The sequence below is a fragment of the Cherax quadricarinatus genome, chromosome 14 (genome assembly GCF_038502225.1).
Source record: "Cherax quadricarinatus isolate ZL_2023a chromosome 14, ASM3850222v1, whole genome shotgun sequence".
In the NCBI taxonomy this organism is placed as follows: Eukaryota; Metazoa; Arthropoda; class Malacostraca; order Decapoda; family Parastacidae; genus Cherax; species Cherax quadricarinatus.
In genome coordinates, this window is record NC_091305.1 from 25,908,303 (window position 1) to 25,931,216 (window position 22,914).

A 22,914-nucleotide genomic window follows, 5' to 3' on the forward strand; every position below is an offset into this window, starting at 1 on the left:
TTATCCGGCGGGTGGATAGACCCACTGGTGGCCACTCGTCGTCATGGCCAATTTAACGACGTTTTTAGTGCGCTGCCCCAAGACTTCACTGACGACGGAAGCGGAAATACTTAAAACCAGCAAAGTCGGCCCAGCTAGATCCATTAATTTACTCTAAAATGAGTGACCACAAACATCGCATCTATATGACCACTGTACCAGACACTGGACCAGACACTGGACCTGTGTGACCACTGGAACAGGCACTGGACCTGAGTGAGTGAGCAATGTACCAGACACTGGACCTGTGTGACCACTGTACCAGACACTGGAACTGAATGAACAACGTACCAGACACTGGACCTGAGTGAGTGAGCCAAGTTCAATAAAGGGACAGACTAGATCTGTGGATAAGTCGTCTCCTACCTGCAGCTTCTGTTCATTTAGCAGCAAACATATAAATCACAGACCAGGTGGGGCATACACCCAGGGCAAGTGTATCCCAAGACTCACAGGTCAGTGAGCTAATCACTCGAGTGGTTAGCTGACTCTGAGTTTCAGGACCCACCTACCACGGGTTCGAATCCCACTTTTTCCGTGATTTGTTTGCAATCGTGTTTATTACGATTTCACCAGCAAACAAATATGTGCGTGATAGTTATCTGTGTGACAGTCATTTGTGTGACAGACATTTTCCCTGATCCAGGAGGTATTAGGAAAAATGTTGTAGAAAAAGGTCGTATATTGTTGATAGGCCTAGTCTCTAAAAAAAAAAAAAAAACGTTGAGGTGGGATACTAGCTCTTTTTTTTTACGCTTGGCAGCTATTATTTTTTTGCTCCACCATTTAGCTTTTCTTTCATACTCTTGATTTTTGACTTTGCAGTCACACAGGAAAACTTTCAAATACTTTTTGTCCTAAACTTTTTCCAAGAATTAGGTGTGTGGTGTTTGTCAATAGTTTCTGTCGGACTGAGTCGAGAGTTTTTTATAAATCAGTTGGAATGAAAATACTAACAAAAGCCGATGTCGACGAAGCTGGAATAAAGCTTTTAAAACCTGGTTTTTTCTCCTGCAGCTTAACATATGGTCTCTTATGTGAGTTTTATAATAATTTGGCGATGAACTGAACTCAAATCACCAACCAGTGATAATATATATATATTTTTAATTATAATTTAGGGAATTTGCACTAGGATATTTTTTTTTTTGAAACGTCACTCGTAGCAAAACAAAATCAGAGTCTATAGTCTTCACATGAGAGTGTGCGACGCATCCACCAGCTGACACATCTCAATAACATGACAGGTTCATGGATGCCAACTTTCGTCCAGAGTTGGTAGAAGTTTCTCCTGTCCTCCCCTCACACTGATGTTGACAAATTAATGTCACAGACTAGAATCACCTCTGACTCGTTGCTCATTTACGCACCACGATCACTTAACCTGACGCCAGTTGCAGGTGACTTGAGTTGCTTACATGTAAGTCATTCTCGAAACGATTTAAATCCATTTTTATTGTCAATTTTAGTAAATGTAGCGTCTATGTTTTCACGGATTTTTAATGTTGGATTTATACGTATTTCGAAAATTAGAACATTTAGCGTTACGGTGTAAATATGAATTTAACTTTAATTTTTTGTTTCTTTCTACGCCTACCTTGTACAGTATATTATTAAATGTTCAGATCTTCAGAACGCGTGACTTGGTTTGACCTTTGCTGACTCGTGACTTGTCTCCTGACCTGTCTCCTGATATGTCTACCGGCTTTTCACGATTTTACAGTGATCCAGGATGGCCGGAAACGTCTTCTGAAGCTTTGCTGTCAGTTGTTCTACTGACGATGTTGTTACTTTCAATTTTATCTCCTATTAAATCACTCCACGAGCGACCAGCTTTGCACAATCAGGTCACTAAAAAAAACGACTACACGAGTCGTTTACAAGGTCGTTCCGTTGAGGACCTCTTACCTCGCTCCAAGACCCATCGTCGACATCTGGTGTAGTTGTGTCAGACGCCCTCTTGCGCCCACTCCAGGGGAAGGTCCTCGAAAGAGCAATATTATTGAAGTGTGTGTGTGTGTGGCCAGAGGCAAGAAATGGACGGCAGGGGGGTGGTGATAGTGGGATGCTGGACGGTGTGGCTGTGATGATCACTGTGGGATGCTGGGTGGTGTGGCTCTGATGATTACTGTGGGATGCTGGGTGGTGTGGCTCTGATGATCACTGTGGGATGCTGGGTGGTGTGACTGTGATGATCACTGTGGAATGCTGGGTGGTGTGGCTCTGATGATCACTGTGGAATGCTGGGTAGTGTGGCTGTCATGATCACTGTGGGATGCTGGGTGGTGTGACTGTGATGATCATTGTGGGATGCTGGGTGGTGTGACTGTGATGATCACTGTGGAATGCTGGGTGGTGTGGCTCTGATGATCACTGTGGAATGCTGGGTAGTGTGGCTGTCATGATCACTGTGGGATGCTGGGTGGTGTGACTGTGATGATCATTGTGGGATGCTGTGTGGTGTGACTGTGATGATCACTGTGGGATGTTGGATGGTGTGGCTGTGATGATCACTGTGAGATGCTGGGTGGTGTGACTGTGATGATCACTGTGGGATGCTGGGTGATGTGGCTGTGATGATCACTGGGTGATGCTGGGTGGTGTGACTGTGATGATCGCTGGGTGATGCTGGGTAGTGTGGATGTGATGATCACTGGGTGATGCTGGATGGTGTGGCTGTGATGATCACTGAGTGATGCTGGGTGATGTGACTGTGATGATCACTGTGGGATGCTGGGTGATGTGGCTGTGATGATCACTGGGTGATGCTGGATGGTGTGGCTGTGATGATCACTGAGTGATGCTGGGTGATGTGACTGTGATGATCACTGGGTGATGCTATGTGGTGTGGCTGTGATGATCACTGGGTGATGCTGGATGGCGTGGCTGTGATGATCACTGAGTGATGCTGGGTGATGTGACTGTGATGATCACTGGGTGATGCTATGTGGTGTGGCTCTGATGATTACTGTGGGATGCTGGGTGGTGTGGCTCTGATGATCACTGTGGGATGCTGGGTGGTGTGACTGTGATGATCACTGTGGAATGCTGGGTGGTGTGGCTCTGATGATCACTGTGGAATGCTGGGTAGTGTGGCTGTCATGATCACTGTGGGATGCTGGGTGGTGTGAATGTGATGATCATTGTGGGATGCTGGGTGGTGTGACTGTGATGATCACTGTGGAATGCTGGGTGGTGTGACTCTGATGATCACTGTGGAATGCTGGGTAGTGTGGCTGTCATGATCACTGTGGGATGCTGGGTGGTGTGACTGTGATGATCATTGTGGGATGCTGGGTGGTGTGACTGTGATGATCACTGTGGGATGTTGGATGGTGTGGCTCTGATGATCACTGTGAGATGCTGGGTGGTGTGACTGTGATGATCACTGTGGGATGCTGGGTGGTGTGGCTGTAATGATCGCTGCGGGATCCTGGGTGGTGTGACTGTGATGATCACTGTGGGATGCTGGGTGATGTGGCTGTGATGATCACTGGGTGATGCTGGGTGGTGTGACTGTGATGATCGCTGGGTGATGCTGGGTAGTGTGGATGTGATGATCACTGGGTGATGCTGGATGGTGTGGCTGTGATGATCACTGAGTGATGCTGGGTGATGTGACTGTGATGATCACTGTGGGATGCTGGGTGATGTGGCTGTGATGATCACTGGGTGATGCTGGATGGTGTGGCTGTGATGATCACTGAGTGATGCTGGGTGATGTGACTGTGATGATCACTGGGTGATGCTATGTGGTGTGGCTGTGATGATCACTGGGTGATGCTGGATGGTGTGGCTGTGATGATCACTGAGTGATGCTGGGTGATGTGACTGTGATGATCACTGGGTGATGCTATGTGGTGTGGCTGTGATGATCACTGGGTGATGCTATGTGGCGTGGCTGTGATGATCACTGGGTGATGCTGGTTAGTGTGGCTGTGATGATCACTGGGTGATGTTATGTGGTGTGGCTGTGATGATCAATGGGTGATGCTGGGTAATGTGGCTGTGATGATCACTGATTGATGCTGGATGGTGTGACTTTGATGATCACTGGGTGATGCTGGGTGGTGTGTCTGTGATGATCCCTGGGTGATGCTGGTTAGTGTGGCTGTGATGATCACTGGGTGATGTTATGTGGTGTGGTGGCTGTGATGATCACTGGGTGATGCTGGGTGGTGTGACTGTTATGATCACTGGGTGATGTTGCATGGCTGGCAGAGACTAGAGTAATTGTAAGTGATGGAGGAATCTGATGATGCTGGATACGTCTGTCAGATCATTAATAATGCCGGGTGAATTCTGAAGTGTGGTAGCGAGAACACACTAAAGAAACCTATAGTATATCTCTCCCTCCCTCCCTCTCTCTCTCTCTCTCTCTCTCTCTCTCTCTCTCTCTCTCTCTCTCTCTCGCTCTCAATTTCTTTTCGAATCCTGGTCCAGGCATTAGCCTTCTAGTTTCCGAAATGTACAGGTATATCATACCATTCACGCTATGGAAGTGTCCTGTGTTGACACACTACAGAGAAATAACTTGATTAAGCTGTACACAGTGCGAAACGTTGTCACAATATCAGTTTCTTCCACAATCTGTACCTTTTCTTCTCAACCTTCCTATTAATCTGTCTTAGGAAAAAAAATAATGGAAATTAATATCAGCAATGGTATCGTTAACATTTCTTTAAGATAAATTTATTATCAGAAAAATCAACAACAGTTTCGTAATGAAAGTTCATCTAATGAAGTCTTTATATTTTTCAGTTGTATATGCATAAAACTGCTCTTAAAATCCCCCAAGAATGCAAATTCTTTAGATTTCAAAGAATAACTTCGATAAAGAACCGCGTGGAAGTTTGCCAGGTAAACGTAATGTCGCCTTGTATAGGGGGAGAAAACTTCAGGTTCGAATCAATGATTGGTTTCGCTTCCCAGGCTCTGTTTCCGAGGCCGACTGCTGAAGAGTTCAAAGAGAGGTGCGTAAGTCGGCGCCGTGGTCGGCGGAGTCGTGGAGGGTGAACCTCAGTCTGGAGGAATGAAGAGTAACGCAGTCTGGATGTAAACTTTCTTAAACGCGAATATAAAGTGTCTGGAAACACGGCATAGATACATGAAAAAAATATAAGAGAAAGAAATTGGCGTGGTAATGTTACTTAAACCACTGTTATTTTTTCTCATGTCTCTTGTCTCTCACTTTCTCTCTCTCTCTCTCTCTCTCTCTCTCTCTCTCTCTCTCTCTCTCTCTCTCTCTCTCTCTCTCTCTCTCTCTCTCTCTCTCTCTCTCTCTCTCACTACATCCCTTTCCCCATTCTAATGAAATTCATCACCACCCAATCAGGTTTCGACTCTATTAATCGAATAGCTGCTTGTTCACTCTTAGCCGTGACGACCTTCACAGCCGTGACAACCTTCACAGCCGTGACAACCTTGACAGCCGTGACAACCTTCACAGCCGTGACAACCTTCACAGCCGTGACAACCTTCACAGCCGTGACAACCTTCACAGCCGTGACAACCTTCACAGCCGTGACTATGGTCCTTTAACGTCCTCTTTGATTATGTATGAAGATTTCACTCGTTTTATCTCATTCGTCACTTTTACCCGCCTATTCTCTTCACTTACCTTCACTTGTCTTCCTCTCTAACTCTCATCATTTACCTATTACATTAAGAACGTGTACTTAGCTCTGTGAAGACCTGTTTGCGCGCTCTCTACGAATTGAAGCAAGATGCCCTCCATTGAGCAACTTTACCAACAGCTTAAGGAAGAATTGAGGATGGCGAACATGGAGATTAGGCGACTGACCGAGGAAAACAAGAAGATTCGTAGTAGTCCTCCTGTTTTGAGTCCTCAGGTCAAGAAAGGAAACTGGTCAGTGGCTGGACAGCAGGGAACGAAGTTGACGATCAAGAAGACGAATGGAAAGGTAGAAACGATGAAGAAAAAAGAGACTGCCGTGGAAACTGTTGTGGAAACATCTAATACATTCTCAGTGCTACCCGACGAATGTGAGTCGACTACTGGGAACGTCACGACGAACGACACCAAGGAAGGTAAGAATATTGTTGTTGTTGGGGATAGCCATGTTAGGTATATGGATAGGGCGTTCTGCTTGAAGGACAGGAGTAGGAGACAGAGAGTTTGCTTTCCTGGGGCTGGGATGGAGGATATTGTTAGCCGTCTGGATGACATCATGAGAGGTAATGGGAGCAATCCTATTATCTGTCTCAGTGCTGGAGGCAACGATGTTGGCAGACGTAGGAGTGAAGACCTGATTAGTAGGTATAGGTCAGCAATAGAAATAATTAGGAGGAAGGGTGGGAACCCTGTCATATGTGGTATTTTGCCAAGGAGAGGAGTTGAAAATGAATGGTTGTCCAGGGCAATTGCTGGCTGGACAAATACTGTAAGGAAAATGCTGTAACATTCATTGACAACTGGGACCTCTTCTATGGCAGAAATGACATGTATGCCAGGGATGGGGTTCACTTATCTAGGTTTGGGGTGGAAGCACTGGCAACTGCAGTGGAGGGAGCTGTTAGGACTTTAAACTAGGAATAGTTAGTGGTATGGGTTTTGGCAGGAAAACAGTGAAGTCCCAGTGTAGTAATATTATGAGTTGTAGGGGAACTAGTAATAAGCAGAACGAGGTAGATATTGAAAAGCCAGTGACACTGGGTGATAATGACAGTAATAGGTTTAGTAGAAAAACAGAAATGAGCAGGAAGGGTAAAGAGAAAGGAGAGTCTTTCAATGTTTATTATGCTAATAGCCGTAGTGCTAGGAATAAGATGGACGAGTTGAGATTAGTTGCTAGTTCAGGTAACAATGATGTATTTGCCTTAACTGAGACGTGGTTTAATTCAAAAAGTCGGGACATGCCTGCGGAATGTCACATTCAGGGTTTTAAATTGTTCCAAGTAGATAGAAGTATCGGGAAGGGGGGTGGGGTGGCACTGTATGTCCGAGATCGCTTGAACTGTTGCATAAAAACGGGTATCAAGTCTGAAGTAACACATACAGAGTCTGTTTGGATAGAATTTTCAGAGGGGCATGAAAAACTGATTTTAGGCGTGATATACCGTCCCCCAAACTTAGATAGGGACCAAGGGAGATTACTATGGGAGGAAATTGTTAAAGCCACAGGGCACGATAATGTAGTAATTCTAGGAGACTTTAACTTTAGTCATATTGATTGGAATTTCTTGACTGGGAATTTAGAATCATACGACTTCTTAGAAGTAGTTCAGGATTGTTTTTTGAAGCAGTTTGTGACAGAACCTACAAGGGGAAATAACCTGCTTGACTTAGTTCTGGCAAACAATGAATCCCTTGTTAATAATTTAGAAATTTCAGAGGAACTGGGTACTAGCGACCACAAATCAATTACATTTAGCATTGAATGGAAGTACGATAGTAGCGATAACTCAGTAACAGTCCCAGATTTTCGCTTAGCAGATTACGATGGGCTTAGAGAACACTTATCATCTGTTGACTGGGGTAACGAAGAGAGCTATCAATATGACAGTTTTCTGAACACTATACATGCTGCTCAAAGAACGTTTATCCCATATAAAGAAATTATATCAAATAGAAATGACCCGAAATGGATGAATAATAAGCTCAAATATCTACTAGGGCATAAGAAAGGAATTTATAGGCGTATCAAAAGAGGTGAGGGTCATCTTATGAATCAGTATATTGACATTAAGAGGGACATTAAAAAGGGGATAAGAAAAGCTAAAAGGGACTATGAAATTAAAGTTGCTAGGGATTCTAAAACTAACCCAAAAAGTTTTTTTCCAGGTCTATAGAACAAAAGTTAGAGATATGATAGGCCCCCTTAAAAATAACTATGGGCATCTTACTGACAAAGAGAATGAAATGTGCTCGATTTTAAATAATTATTTTCTCTCAGTTTTTGCACAGGAAGACACTAACAATATTCCAGTAATTAATTTTTATAGTGGGCTAGAAGATAAATTATGTAACATCACAGTCACTAGTGAAATGGTTGTGAAGCAGATAGACAGACTGAAGCAAAATAAGTCGCCGGGCCCTGATGAGGTTTTTTCAAGGGTTCTTTAGGAATGCAAAATGGAACTCTGTGAACCATTAACTAATATTTTTAATTTATCTCTTCAAACAGGTGTAGTGTCTGATATGTGGAAGATGGCTAATGTAATTCCTATTTTTAAAACAGGGGACAAGTCGTTACCGTCAAATTACCGCCCAATAAGCCTGACCCCATTTGTAGGCAAATTACTAGAGTCAATTATTGCTGAGATTATAAGAAGCCATCTCGATAAGCATAGCTTGATTAATGATACTCAGCATGGATTCACGAGAGGCCGGTCTTGTCTCACTAATTTATTAACTTTCTTCAGTAAAGTTTTTGAGGCTGTTGACCACGATAAAGAATTTGATATTATTTACTTAGATTTTAGTAAGGCTTTTGATAGAGTTCCGCACCATAGACTGTTAAAGAAAGTGGCAGCTCATGGCACTGGGGGAAAAGTGCTCTCGTGGATCGAGTCATGGCTCACTGACAGGAAGCAGAGAGTGTCCATAAATGGGGTTAAATCCGAGTGGGGATCTGTAACAAGTGGCGTTCCACAGGGATCAGTCTTGGGCCCGTTGTTGTTTATAATATATATCAATGATCTTGATGAGGGAATTACTAGTGATATGAGCAAATTCGCCGATGACACAAAGATAGGTAGGATTATTGATTCAAACGTAGATGTTATGGAACATCAGGAGGATTTAAACAAACTCTATTCTTGGTCAGAAAAGTGGCAGATGCAGTTTAATGTAGATAAATGCAAGGTTCTGAAGCTCGGGAGTGCCCATAACCCTAGTACTTATAAGTTAAATGATGTAGAACTTAGCCATACAGATTGCGAAAAGGACTTGGGGGTTATGGTGAGCAGCAACCTTAAACCAAGACAGCAATGCCTAAGCGTACATAATAAGGCAAATAGATTACTGGGATTTATATCAAGAAGCGTAAGCAACAGAAGTCCAGAGGTCATACTGCAGCATTATACATCATTAGTAAGGCCTCACTTAGATTATGCAGCTCAATTCTGGTCTCCATATTACAGAATGGACATAAATTCGTTAGAAAACATTCAGCGTAGGATGACTAAATTAATACATAGCATTAGAAATCTTCCTTATGAAGAAAGATTGAAGACTCTTAAGTTACATTCACTTGTTAGACGAAGAATGAGGGGAGACCTGATCGAAGTGTATAAGTGAAAGTTAGGTATTAATAAAGGGGATATTAGTAAGGTCTTGAGGATATCTCTCCAAGAGAGAACTCGCAGTAATGGATTTAAATTGGATAAGTTTAGATTTAGAAAGGACATAGGAAAGTATTGGTTTGGAAATAGGGTAGTTGATGAGTGGAACAGTCTACCTAGTTGGGTTATTGAGGCTAGGACTTTGGGTAGTTTCAAATTTAGGTTGGATAAGTACATGAGTGGGAGGGGTTGGATTTGAGTGGGACTTTCACATCAGAGCTTATTTCTTGGGTGGCATTGAAAATTGGGTTGGGCAAATGTTTTGTTAGTGGGATGAATTGTAAAGGACCTGCCTAGTATGGGCCAACAGGCCTCCTGCAGTGTTCCTCCTTTCTTATGTTCTTATGTTCTTAAGGAGGAAAACTGCAGTAAACCTGTTGGCCCATACTAGGCAGGTCCTTTATAATCCAACCCACTAGCAGAATATTTGCCCAACCCACTTTCAGTGCTACCCTAACAATCAGCTCTCATAACTTAATTTAATCATGTACAAGTCCCACTCATGTCCAACCCCTCTCATATATTTATAAAACCTAAACTTGAAACTACCCAAAGTTTTTGCTTCAATCACTCAACTAGGTAAAATTTTTCACTCCTCAACTACCCTATTTCCAAACCAATACTTTCCTACATCTTTTCTAAATCTAAACTTATCTAATTTGAATCCATTATTGCGGGTTCTCTCTTGGAGGAACATCTTCAAGATATTATATATATCCCCTTTATTGATACCCATCTTCCACTTATACACTTCGATCATGTGGTTTAGAAAAACACGTCAGCAAACACTAGGACATATTTATTAGAAAACGTTTCGGTCCTGAGATCTTGATCACTTCTAAAATACAGTGGTTACAGTGTGAGGTGTGAGTGAGGTGTGAAGAATGCCATATAGGGATGAGGACGGGTCGACGATGAGATCATGTGACTCCTGATGATGTTGATATGCAACTCCAGCAACACGACTTGCAATATAAAAGATATCTTGGAACATCAGTACCATAACATGAACCCCTGAGAACACTACATCATCAAGAACATGACGTTGAAACATAACATTGCACTATCAAGAACATGAAACGTAAGAACATTGCAACATTAAGAACATTACAGCAGCAAGAATATGAAACATAAGAATATTGCAATATCAAGAACATTGCAACATAAAAAAAATACATGAAACATCAAGAGCATTACGACATCTAGAACATGATATGAAATATCAAGAATATTAGACTAATTAAACGAAGCTAATAATTACGCAGTCTGTCACTATTATTACCAATAAAATAATTGATTAAATATAATTTTGGGCAATAGCAAATTTTTTATCGAGATAAAAAAAATGTCTGTTTTGCATACTAATTTGTGTATGACGATTTTCTCATCTGAAATCAGAATTAACTCAACATTTAGGGATTTTTAGATAGATGAAAATGGAAATCGATTTTTTTCCACGTGTTCTGATCATTGCTGACGACATGTGGACGACGTGCACGAACGACGACATGTGGACGACGTGCACGAACGACGACATGTGGACGGCGTGCACGAACGTCAGTCGTGCAACGCGCTTGATGTTACAATAAAGAACGCCCGAGTTAATACATATTACGTATTTTTTCGCAATGTTAGAAATGTTCACGTGTTTTTATTACCGCTGGGAGATGAGGGCAGGTGAACAACATATACGTACGTCAGTCGCACAGTGTGTTCGGTAGAGGTGCGTTAAGTAACGATACCGGGCGGTATCGGCTAATTTGGATTGTATCGGCAGCAGTACTGACCTAAGAAATTCAGTTTCGGTATCGACAAAAATTTTAGTATCGTCCCATCACAAATATTTGAGATCTTGGTAAACAAAGACGGAAGACGATTAACTACAAATCCTGAAGTGCTTGGTCAGTTCTGACTTCAGATTTGAACTCAGCATACTCGAGTTAACTGGAAACTGCATATTTAAACCAGTAACAGACGAAAAGATAATTACAGTTTAGTGTTACAAGTGTGAAATGAATATTTTAAAGCAACAGACGAGAGAATTAACAAATTTAACAAATCAGCATAGTGTGCATACACTGATTCACAGGAAAACGTCCAATTTTTATTAACTCGCAGCATTCAACTAAGAATCCAGTTATGCAGAATTGTCGGGTAGTCTGGGCTAGGAAATGTCCTTTCAACCTTGATCATATACTCAGATATTCCTCTGCTACAAAATTACTAATACCTTGAATGCAATTTAGTTTCTCAGCTGGAAATTTCGTTTAGGACTGTAGGGGGTCGCCTGTTGCCCGCCCTTCCTGAGGGCTCTCATGTACACTTGTAAAAGTCTACGGTCCCATTCAGACACTTTTCATTAGTATGGGACATCTAATGGAGCAAACTCCCGAGGATCGCCATTGAAGTTAAACCTTGTGTAACTTTAAAAATAGACAAGTATATGAGTGGATGTGGGTGGATGTCAGCTGTATCTGCCTAGCATGGACCAGTAGGCCTACTGCAGTGCTCCTTCTTCCTCATGCTCTAGCTTAAGATGCAGTTGATTTTGACCTGTGGATCGACAGACTCATACGTTATGGCTGAGGATGAATCTGTACATTCGAATAGAAAGATACTTATAGCTAAGTGGCACCCGAAGAACTTTCTCAGTAAGGAGAAGAAACAATGAAATTCCTTTTTTCTTGCCATGGGTTGACTCCTGTTTTCCCCTGCGGGTTTAGCGCTTCCCAAGAATAGACTAAAAATAAAAATTACCCTGTAACGCCAACTAGGTAATTCCTTGAACTCAAAACACACACACACACACACACACACGTACGTCCCAAGGGTAGGATCAGCAAGGTGACAAGTAGAGGTAATCAGACCTTGGTCTGTTAAGTGCACTCTAGTGTCTCTTGAGGATCTACCCAGGATACCAGTGAAGGACGGAAAGAAGGAAGGATGGCGAGGGAAGGTAGGGTGCGTGGAGGGTAACGAGGGAAGAGAGGGAGAAGGGGTGGAAAGGGGAAGGAGAAGGGATGGAGGGGAGGGAGGACTGTGTGGAGGTTAGTGTAGAGTGGAAAGAAAAGGAGAGTGAAGAGGAAATAAAGAAGGTAGATGGAGACATAAGAAAAATGATGGTGTAGGGAGGAACCAGAGAGACTGGAAGAAGATGCTGGCGATGAGAGTGTAGAGGAGAGGGGCAGGTGTAGAGGGGAGGGGGCAGGTGTAGAGGGGAGGGGCAGGTGTAGAAGGTGAGGGGGCAGGTGTAGAGGGGAGGGGCAGGTGTAGAAGGTGAGGGGGCAGGTGTAGAGGGGAGGGGGCAGGTGTAGAGGGGGAGGGGACAGGTCTAGAGGGAAAGAGGCAGGTGTAGAGGGGGAGGGGGCAGGGTGTAGAAGGGGTTAGGACAGGTGAAGAGGGTGAGAGAGCAGGCGTAGAAAGGAGGGGCAGGTGTAGAGGGTGAAGGGGCAGGTGTAGAGGGGGACGTGACAGGTGTAGAGGGAAAGGGGGCAGGTGTAGAGGGGGAGGGGGAAATGTAGAAGGGGTTGGGACAGGTGTAGTGGGGAGGGGGCAGGTGTAGAGGGTGAGGGGCAGGTGTAGAGGGGAGGGGGCAGGTGTAGAGTGAGTGGGCAGGTGTAGAGGGAAGGGGCAGGTGTAGATAGTGAGGAGAAGGTGTAGAGGGGGAGGAGACAAGTGTAGAGGGAAGGAGGCAGGTGTAGAGGGGAGGGGCAGGTGTAGAGAGGGAGGGCACGGGTGTATAGGGGAGAGGACAGGTGTAGAGGAGGAGAGGGCAGTTGTAAAATGGAATGGGCAGGTGTAGAAGGGAGGGGCAGGTGTAGAGGGGGAGGGGGGAGGGGTAGTGGGGAGGTGTAGAAGGGGAGGGGGCAGGTGTAGAGGGGGAGGGGGAATGTAGAAGGGGTTGGGACAGGTGTAGTGGGGAGGGGGCAGGTGTAGAGGGTGAGGGGGCAGGTGTAGAGGGGAGTGGGCAGGTGTAGAGAGTGAGTGGGCAGGTGTAGAGGGAAGGGGCAGGTGTAGATAGTGAGGGGAAGGTGTAGACGGGGAGCGGACAAGTGTAGAGGGAAGGAGGCAGGTGTAGAGGGGAGGGGCAGGTGTAGAGAGGGAGGGCACGGGTGTATAGGGGAGAGGACAGGTGTAGAGGAGGAGAGGGCAGTTGTAGAATGGAATGGGCAGGTGTAGAAGGGAGGGGCAGGTGTAGAGGGGGAGGGGGGAGGTGTAGAGGGGGAGGGGGCAGGTGTAGAGGGGGAGGGGCAGGTGTAGAGATGGCGGGGCATCTGTAGAGAGAGAGGGGAAGGTGTATATTTGAGAGGTAGGTGTAGAGGGGGAAGGGCAGGTGTAGAGGGGATGGGCAGGTGTAGAGGGGAGGAGCAAGTGTAGAGGGGAGGGGAGGGTGTAAATGAGAGGGGCACGTTTAGAGGAGGTGTTGCAGGTGTAGAGAGGGAGGGGAAAATGTAGAGACGAGCAGCAGGTGTAGAGGGGAGGGAACAGATGTAGAGAGGCGGCAGGTGTAGAGGGGAGGGGGCAGGTGTAGAGGGGGATGGGCATGTGTAGAGGGGAGAGGGCAGGAGTAGAGGGGAGGAGACAGGTGTAGTGGGGAGGAGCATGTGTAGAGGGGGAGGAGGCAGGTGTAGATGGGAAAGGGCAGGTGTAGAGGGGAAGGGGCAGGTGTAGAGGGGTAGGGGCAGGTGTAGAGGGGGAGGGGCAGGTGTAGATGGGAAGGTTACAGGTCTAGAGGGAAGTAGGCAGGTGTGGAGGGGGAGGGGCAGGTGTAGAGGGGAGGGGGCAGGTGTAGAGGGGAGGGGACAGGTGTACAGGGGAGGGGGCAGGAGTAGAGGGGAGGGGCAGGTGTAGAAGGGGAGGGGGCAGGTATAGATGGGAAGGGGCAGGTTTAAAGGGGAGAGCGCAGGTGCAGAGGGGGAGGGGGCAGGTGCAGAGGGGGATGGGGCAGGTGTAAAGGTGAGGGGCAGGTGTAGAGGGGGAGGGGTAGGTGTAGAGGGGAAGGGGCAGGTGTAGAGAGGGAGGGGAAGGCGTAGAGGGGAGGTGGCAGGTTAAGAGGGGGGAGGGGCAGGTATAGAGATCTCGGGGCATCTGTAGAGAGAAAGGGGAAGGTGTATATTGGAGGGGCAGGTGTAGAGGTGGAAGGGCAGGTGTAAAGGGGATGGGCAGGAGTAGAGGGAGGGGCAGGTGTAGAGGGGAGGGTGTAAAGGGAAGGGGCAGGTTTAGAGGAGGTGTTGCAAGTGTAGAGAGGGAGGGGAAAATGTAGAGACGAGAGGCAGGTGTAGAGGGGAGGGGACATGTGTAGACGGAGAGGGGGCATGTGCATAGGGGGAGGGGGCAGGTGTAGATGGGGAGGTGGCAGGTGAAGTGGGGGAGGGGCAGGTGTAGAGGTGGAGGGGCAGGTTTAGAGGGGAAGGGGCAAGTTTAGAGAGGAAGGGGGCAGGTGTAGAGGGTGAAGGGGAGGGGCAGGTGTAGAGGAGGAGGGGGAAGGTGTAGAGTGGAGGAAAAGGTGTAGAGGGGAAGTGGAAGGTTTAGAGGGGGAGCGGACAGGTGTAGAAGGTGAGGGTCGGGTGTGGATGGGGAGGGGCAGGTGCAGACAGGAGGGGCAGGTGTAAAGAAGGAGGGGAAGGTGTAAAGGGAAGGGGGCAGGTTTAGAGGGGGAGGGGCAGGTGTAGAGAGGGCGGGGCAGATATAGATGCTAAGGGCAGGTATAGAGGGGAAAGGCAGGCGTAGAGGGGAAGAGCAGGTGTAGAGGGGAAGGGCAGGTGTAGAGGGGAAGGACAGGTGTAGAAGGGAGGGGCAGGTGAGGAGAGGGAAGGGAAGGTGTAGAGGGGAGGGGCAGGTGTAGAGGGGAGGAGAGGGTGTAGATTGGAGGGGTAGGTGTATAGGGGGAGAGGGCAGGTGTAGAGAGGGAGGGGAAGGTGCAGAGGGGAGGAGGCAAGACCCTCCCCTCCTACTCGAACCTCATCACTCATTTCCTGCTTTCCCCTCACTTTCCCTACCTCACCCTAAATTTAACTCCCCCCTCATCCCTCCTGTACAGTCACCCTCCCTCACCCTCATTACTGACCTCCCTCACCCTCGTTACTGGCCTCCCTCATCCTCGTTACTGCCCTCCCTCACCCTCGTTACTGCCCTCCCTCACCCTCGTTACTGCCCTCCCTCACCCTCGTTACTGCCCTCCCTCACCCTCGTTACTGCCCTCCCTCACCTTCGTTACTGCCCTCCCTCACCCTCGTTACTGCCCTCCCTCACCCTCGTTACTACCATCCCTCACCCTCGTTAATGGCCTCCCTCATCTTCGTTACTGCCCTCCCTCACCCTCGTTACTGCCCTCCATCACCCTCGTTACTGGCCTCCCTCACCCTCGTTACTGCCCTCCCTCACCCTCGTTACTGGCCTCCCTCACCCTCGTTACTGCCGTCCCTCACCCTCGTTACTTCCCTCCCTCACCCTCGTTACTGGCCTCCCTCACCCTTGTTACTGGCCTCCCTCACCCTCATTACTGGCCTCCCTCACCCTCGTTACTGGCCTCCCTCACCCTCGTTACTGGCCTCCCTCACCCTCGTTACTGCCCTCCCTCACCCTCGTTACTGGCCTCCCTCATCTTCGTTACTGCCCTCCCTCACCCTCGTTACTGCCCTCCCCCACCCTCGTTACTGGCCTCCCCCACCCTCGTTACTGCCCTCCCTCACCCTCGTTACTGGCCTCCCTCACCCTCGTTACTGGCCTCCCTCACCCTCGTTACTTGCCTCCCTCACCCTCGTTACTGGCCTCCCTCATCTTCGTTACTGCCCTCCCTCACCCTCGTTACTGGCCTCCCTCACCCTCGTTACTGCCCTCCCTCACCCTCGTTACTGTCCTTCCTCACCCTCGTTACTGCCCTCCCTCACCCTCGTTACTGCCCTCCCTCACCCTCGTTACTGCCCTCCCTCAACCTCGTTACTGCCCTCCCTCACCCTCGTTACTGCCCTCCCTCACCCTCGTTACTTCCCTCCCTCACCCTCGTTACCGGCCTCCCTCACCCTCGTTACTGGCCTCCCTCACCCTCGTTACTGGCCTCCTTCACCCTTGTTACTGGCCTCCCTCACCCTCATTACTGGCCTCCCTCACCCTCATTACTGGCCTCCCTCACCCTCGTTACTGCCCTCTCTCACCCTCGTTACTGCCCTCCTCCTCCCTCGTTACTGGCCTCCCTCACCCTCGTTACTGGCCTCCCTCACCCTCGTTACTGTCCTCCCTCACCCTCGTTACTGTCCTCCCTCACCCTCGTTACTGGCCTCCCTCACCCTCGTTACTGCCCTCCCTCACCCTCGTTACTGCCCTCTCTCACCCTCGTTACTGTCCTCCCCCACCCTCGTTACTGGCCTCCCCCACCCTCGTTACTGCCCTCCCTCACCCTCGTTACTGGCATCCCTCACCCTCGTTACTGGCCTCCCTCACCCTCGTTACTGGCCTCCCTCACCCTCATTACTGGCCTCCCTCACCCTCGTTACTGGCCTCCCTCACCCTCGTTACTGGCCTCCCTCACCCTCGTTACTGCCCTCCCTCACCCTCGTTACTGCCCTCTCTCACCCTCATTACTACCCTCCCCCACCCTCGTTACTGGCCTCCCCCACCCTCGTTACTGCCCTCCCTCACCCTCGTTACTGGCCTCCCTCACCCTCGTTACTGGCCTCCCTCACCCTCGTTACTGGCCTCCCTCACCCTCGTTACTGGCCTCCCTCACACTCGTTCCTGCCCTCCCTCACCCTCGTTACTGCCCTCTCTCACCCTCGTTACTGCCCTCCCCCACCCTCGTTACTGGCCTCCTCCACCCTCGTTACTGGCCTTCCTCACCCTCGTTACTGGCCTCACTCACCCTCGTTACTGGCCTTCCTCACCCTCGTTACTGCCCTCCCTCACCCTCGTTACTGCCCTCCCTCATCCTCGTTACTGCCCTTCCTCACCCTCGTTACTGGCCTTCCCCACCCTCGTTACTGGCCTCCCTCATCCTCGTTACTGCCCTCCCTCACCCTCGTTACTGCCCTCCCCCACCCTCGTTACTGCCCTCCCTCACCCTCGTTAGTGGCCTCCCTCATCCTCGTTACTGCCCTTCCTCACCCTCGTTACTGCCCTCCCTCACCCTCGTTACTGGCCTCCCTCACCCTCGTTACTCGCCTCCCTCACCCTCGTTACTGCCCTCCCTCACCCTCGTTACTGCCCTCTCTCACCCTCGTTACTCTCCTCCCCCACCCTCGTTCCTGGCCTCCCCCACCCTCGTTACTGCCATCCCTCACCCTCGTTACTGGCATCCCTCACCCTCGTTACTGCCCTCCCTCACCCTCGTTACTTGCCTCCCTCACCCTCGTTACTGGCCTCCCTCACCCTCGTTACTGGCCTCCCTCACACTCGTTACTGGCCTCCTCCACCCTCGTTACTGCCCTCCCTCACCCTCGTTACTGGCCTCCCTCACCCTCGTTACTGGCCTCACTCACCCTCGTTACTGGCCTCCCTCACCCTCGTTACTTGCCTCCCTCACCCTCGTTACTGTCCTCCCTCACCCTCGTTACTGCCCTCCCCAACCCTCGTTACTGGCCTCCCTCACCCTCGTTACTGCCTTCTTTCACCCTCGTTACTGGCCTCCCTCACCCTCGTTACTGGCCTCCCTCACCCTCGTTACTGCCCTCCCTCACCCTCGTTACTGCCCTCCCTCACCCTCGTTACTGCCCTCCCTCACCCTCGTTTCTGCCCTCCCTCACCCTCGTTACTGCCCTCCCTCAACCTCGTTACTGGCCTCCCTCACCCTCGTTACTGCCCTCCCTCACCCTCGTTTCTGCCCTCCCTCACCCTCGTTACTGCCCTACCTCACCCTCGTTACTGCCCTCCCTCACCCTCGTTACTGCCCTCCCTCACCCTCGTTACTGCCCTCCCTCACCCTCGTTACTGCCCTCCCTCACCCTCGTTACTGGCCTCCCTCACCCTCGTTACTGCCCTCCCTCACCCTCGTTACTGCCCTCCCTCACCCTCGTTACTGCCCTCCCTCACCCTCGTTACTGCCCTCCCTCACCCTCGTTACTGCCCTCCCTCACCCTCGTTACTGCCCTCCCTCACCCTCGTTTCTGCCCTCCCTCACCCTCGTTACTGCCCTCCCTCACCCTCGTTACTGCCCTCCCTCACCCTCGTTACTGGCCTCCCTCACCCTCGTTACTGGCCTCCCTTACCCTCGTTACTGCCCTCCCCCACCCTCGTTACTGCCCTCCCCCACCCTCGTTACTGCCCTCCCACATCCTCGTTACTGCCCTCCCTCACCCTCGTTACTGCCCTCCCTCACCCTCGTTACTGGCCTCCCTCACCCTCGTTACTGGCCTCCTTCACCCTCGTTACTGGCCTCCCTCACCCTCGTTACTGGCCTCCCTCACCCTCATTACTGGCCTCCCTCACCCTCGTTACTGGCCTCCCTCACCCTCGTTACTGGCCTCCCTCACCCTCGTTACTGGCCTCCCTCACCCTCGTTACTGGCATCCCTCACCCTCGTTACTGGCCTCCCTCGCCCTCATTACTGGCCTCCCTCACCCTCGTTACTGGCCTCCCTCACCCTCGTTACTGGCCTCCCTCGCCCTCATTACTGGCCTCACCATTCATCCCTTAAATTCACCTTCTCTTCCTTTCATCCTCCATCCCTCATCCTCCTTGTTATCACACTCCCTCCCTCACGTTCTCGTTAAATCACTCAATTACCTCTCCTCGTCCTCCTCCTCCTCCTCCTCCTTCTCCTCGTCCTTCTCGTCCTCCTCTTCCTCCTCTTCCTCCTCCTCCTCCTCCTGACAAGCTTCACAACTTAATTGATCAATTTTCATTTTTTTTCTCTTTCGTCAAACCTTCGTAATTTCTTCCTTCACTAACTCGGCCCCTTATGTGCTGTGTTGCTGGTCCTCTCTTGAGGGGGGAGCACCAGGTGGGGGGAGACGGAGAACTCTGTCTCACCATTATAAGAATTATAGTGACATGATAATGGTGAGTAGAGTGATAGATAATGAGGATAAAAGTGGTAATATTATAGAAAATCATAATAATAATAATCATAATAGTTATAATAATAATAATAATAATATATTAGCAAACATTAATTCAAACTTTAAGATGTTAAAATATAAAAAATATCCCAAAGAGAACTAAACATTCTCCTTTTCATGGACACCATGCCCAGCCCTTCTAGGGTAGGGTAGGTGCCTGAGCCCGAGCTTACAGCTCACAAGACTGTCATTCCCATTAGTCCCCTTGGGGCGGGGATGGCAGACCAGAGAGGCCTAGCTTGTGGCTAGGCCTGGGGGCAGTTGGTCCCAAAGATGAGGAGGTACTTGTGCCTCCCCCCATGGGAGACTTAGGTCTCAGACACTCCCTAAAGAGGGAGCCAAGGCCGGGCTACCACCTGGAGAAGGTCCGGGCCGGGAGAATACCGGCGAATCTTTAATAATAATAATAAAATAATTCTCCTTTTTCTTTATTTCTCAATAGCGAACGTTGTTTTATTCCTCTAAAATAAATTCTTAGGCGTGAATAAACTTCAGAATAATTTTTTTGTTAGTGACTGGATCTCTTGTGGTTCTGAGAACCTCGTGAGATATGTCGAACTTGAAGAAAAATACATGGGTTTAATTACGAAATTGATTATCTAATTTGGTCCATAGATTTTTTTTTTTTGGATATCACTGTGAAAACTTTGCGAAATTGTAAGTGTGGTGGATGGTGTCAGTTTTTTTTGTGTCTTCAGAGGTTTTGTGTTGGTGTGGTGGTGTTGATGTGATGGTGTTGGTGTTGTGGTGTTGGTGTGGTGGTGTTGGTGTGGTGGTGTTGGTGTGGTGGTGCGCTGAGACATTACACGCGAGCTTGTTGCTTTGTTAAAACGTTATATGTGGGTGTGGTAGTGTGCTGAAAAGTTTAGTGGATGTGATTGATTTTGAAATGTCAGGTATGGGTGTAGTGGAAGTGTTGCCTCGATGCCACCCTTTACATTCATTGCTACTCCCTCACCCTCCCCATCGCTCCCTTTTCCTTAATTTGATGCTCAGCTTTCTTCACGCTCCCTCCCTTGGTAACCTGATATACTTATCCTCATCGTTCTGCCCTCTTTCTCCCTTCTTAATCGTTTTTTCCTACCTTCTTCCTTCCTTTCTTGCTGCCTCCTTCGCTCCTCGCAACAACACACTCGCCCTAACCCCACAGGCTTGGTGTCCCGGGACTTGGGATTCCAGGAAGTTGAGTTCGTCTCTGGTGAGTGAGACTGGATCCCCTTACATGGCAGATTGGCTCTTCACGCCCCTTCCCCTCTCTTCCTATCTCCCTCCTAGTGATGCTTCAGGTTGCCTCAGCACCTCTCCCATCTTCCTTTCATCCCTCTTCTCCTGCTAGTGATACTTCGGCAAGTCTCAGATCGAGCTCTGCCTTCCTGTCTGACTTTTGAGGGTGATTTTATCGTTTTAGGTCTCAACACCCCCTCCTTCACTCCTCCATCCTGAGAGTGCTAGTGCTGTTTCCGGTCCTTCCTGACTATGCTAGTGCTCCTTCAGGAGGCCTCAGTGCCTTTCCGCCCCTCCATTTTCCCATGGTATCATTAGTCCTCTACCTCATTTATATTCGAAGAGGAGGACTATGACAACGGTGACGAAGATGAGAAACAATGATTCGCTCAAGAAACCTGTGGAGGTGTGTTACGAGAGCCTGATCCATGGTATTATGTCAGGGACAAACGGCAAGTGTAAAGCGTTAAGATACATTTCTGTAAACTATACACCGAGTGTACATAGCTTTCAGTGTATATACTCCGAGAGTTCACTTTACATATTTTTGGGATGAAAGTATTCATGACTGATAATGCCCACTTTACCCAAATACCGGCGCTAATAACCTATAGTAGTCAAAGTACCTAAAAGAGAAAGAAGCAGCAGGTCGCTTAACCTTAATTCTTCTTTTCCCTTGCTCCTTCAGGAGAGGTTCGCTCGGAGCTGCGGGTGTGGTCCAACGGCACTTGGCGGCAGGACCTCCCGTGGGGCGGCTACGCCCGAGCCCTGGCCTCCGCCTCGTCCCCGCTGCTGGAAGTGTCACTGCCCACACAGGCCAGTCTCCTGCCGGCCATACACCGCTATGAAGTGGCCATGGCCCCCGGACCGCCCAACGCCCTCACCATCAGCTACGGCGTTGGCGACCGCCGGAGAAATGAGCGGGTGGTGGAGACGGTTCTTCTGGTGAGTTTAAGGCGTCCTTTAGGGCGCTGTCTTAAGTCCTTTTCTCTTTGATAGATTAATCAGTAAGAATGAATGTTCATTATACAAGGATACAGTAAGAGCACGCGATCAAGGGACAAAGCCAGAGGTACAAACACCAATACATATTACATGAACACGTACTGGGTTTACAAATAGGTACAGACTTCATACAGAGGTACAGCAAATATAACGGGTACAAGAAAGATACAGCATACGTAAACAAGTACAGAGTACATAGGAACAGGGTACATATGTTCAGAGTACACAGATGGTACAGAGTACATAGGTGGTACAGGGTGCATTGGTACAGGGAACATAGGTAGAGGTTACATAGGTGCAGGGTACATAGGTGCAGGATACATAAGTACAGGGTATAGGTACAAAGTACATAAATACGGTGCACATAAGTACAGTGTGAAAATCTATGTATTTTAGCGAGAACATGTGGTTTATCGGAAAAGCATTCAAAATGCTCTAAATCGTTGAATTATGCAATAAAATATAATTTTAGCTCAGTTTTCTGATTTATGCTAAAAAAATATAAGGACAAGAGCCAGTGGGTAACTTGCTAGCTTTCATAAAACAGACACATCACTATGGCTCTCCACGGAGGGGTAAGGGGAGGGTGGCCGCTTCCATGTAAAACAAAGTCTTACACTTTGTTTATCAAGGTCAGTGTGTACACACACAGTAACTTTCGCTCGCGTCGTATGGCGTTACAGGTGAATGGATCTCGGGTGTTGCGACGCGCTTGGGATGGCACCAGTCGCACGGAGTCGCTGACGGACGGAGCCAGTCAGCCGCTACTACGTCTGACATACGACCACAACGGACACCCGACCTCCCTCACCCTGGGTGACCACCTCTCCTCCCTCAACGTTACCTACGACAGGTAAGTCGTGGTCACTTTGCATTACACAGTCACAAAAGACGACCTCTCCTCCTAGGCTGTTGCGATATACATTTAGTGGGTTTGGGTTTGAGAAAGACCTGGCACTAGGCCTGCTGCAGTGTTCTTCCCTTCTTATGTTATGTTCTTATGTAGTTTACAAAACCGACAAGCAGATAAATAAGGCGCATCTGTAACGCTTGAGTGTATTGTGGAGACGTTCCGTCAACCAGTGACTCTGTATTGGATTGATTAAGTTATTGGTTGGCGTAACGTCTTCAATGACAGAGATACCCAACTGTTACACTTGTGTCTTATTCTTCAGGTTCTTGTAATTATCATTGTGTAAATGTTTATTCGCAGAATTACTTCCTTTATCTCTCGCAATTATTTTTAATGTACTTATTTGTTTTACACATTTTCCTGGATCTCTCAGTC

General features: G+C 48.5%; 1 protein-coding gene across 6 annotated transcripts in view; it reads left to right on the forward strand.

Annotated features, from left to right (window-relative positions):
- The window catches only part of Ten-a (tenascin accessory), a 1,550,399-nt gene that overhangs the window by 1,501,088 nt on the left and 26,397 nt on the right, over window positions 1–22,914 (forward strand). For all 6 annotated transcript variants that reach the window (XM_070084924.1, XM_070084928.1, XM_070084925.1 and 3 more), the window contains 2 exons: window positions 21,310–21,566; window positions 22,310–22,479. In XM_070084924.1, the coding sequence (XP_069941025.1) occupies window positions 21,310–21,566; window positions 22,310–22,479 (427 nt within the window). The remainder of the gene's footprint in view (window positions 1–21,309; window positions 21,567–22,309; window positions 22,480–22,914) is intronic.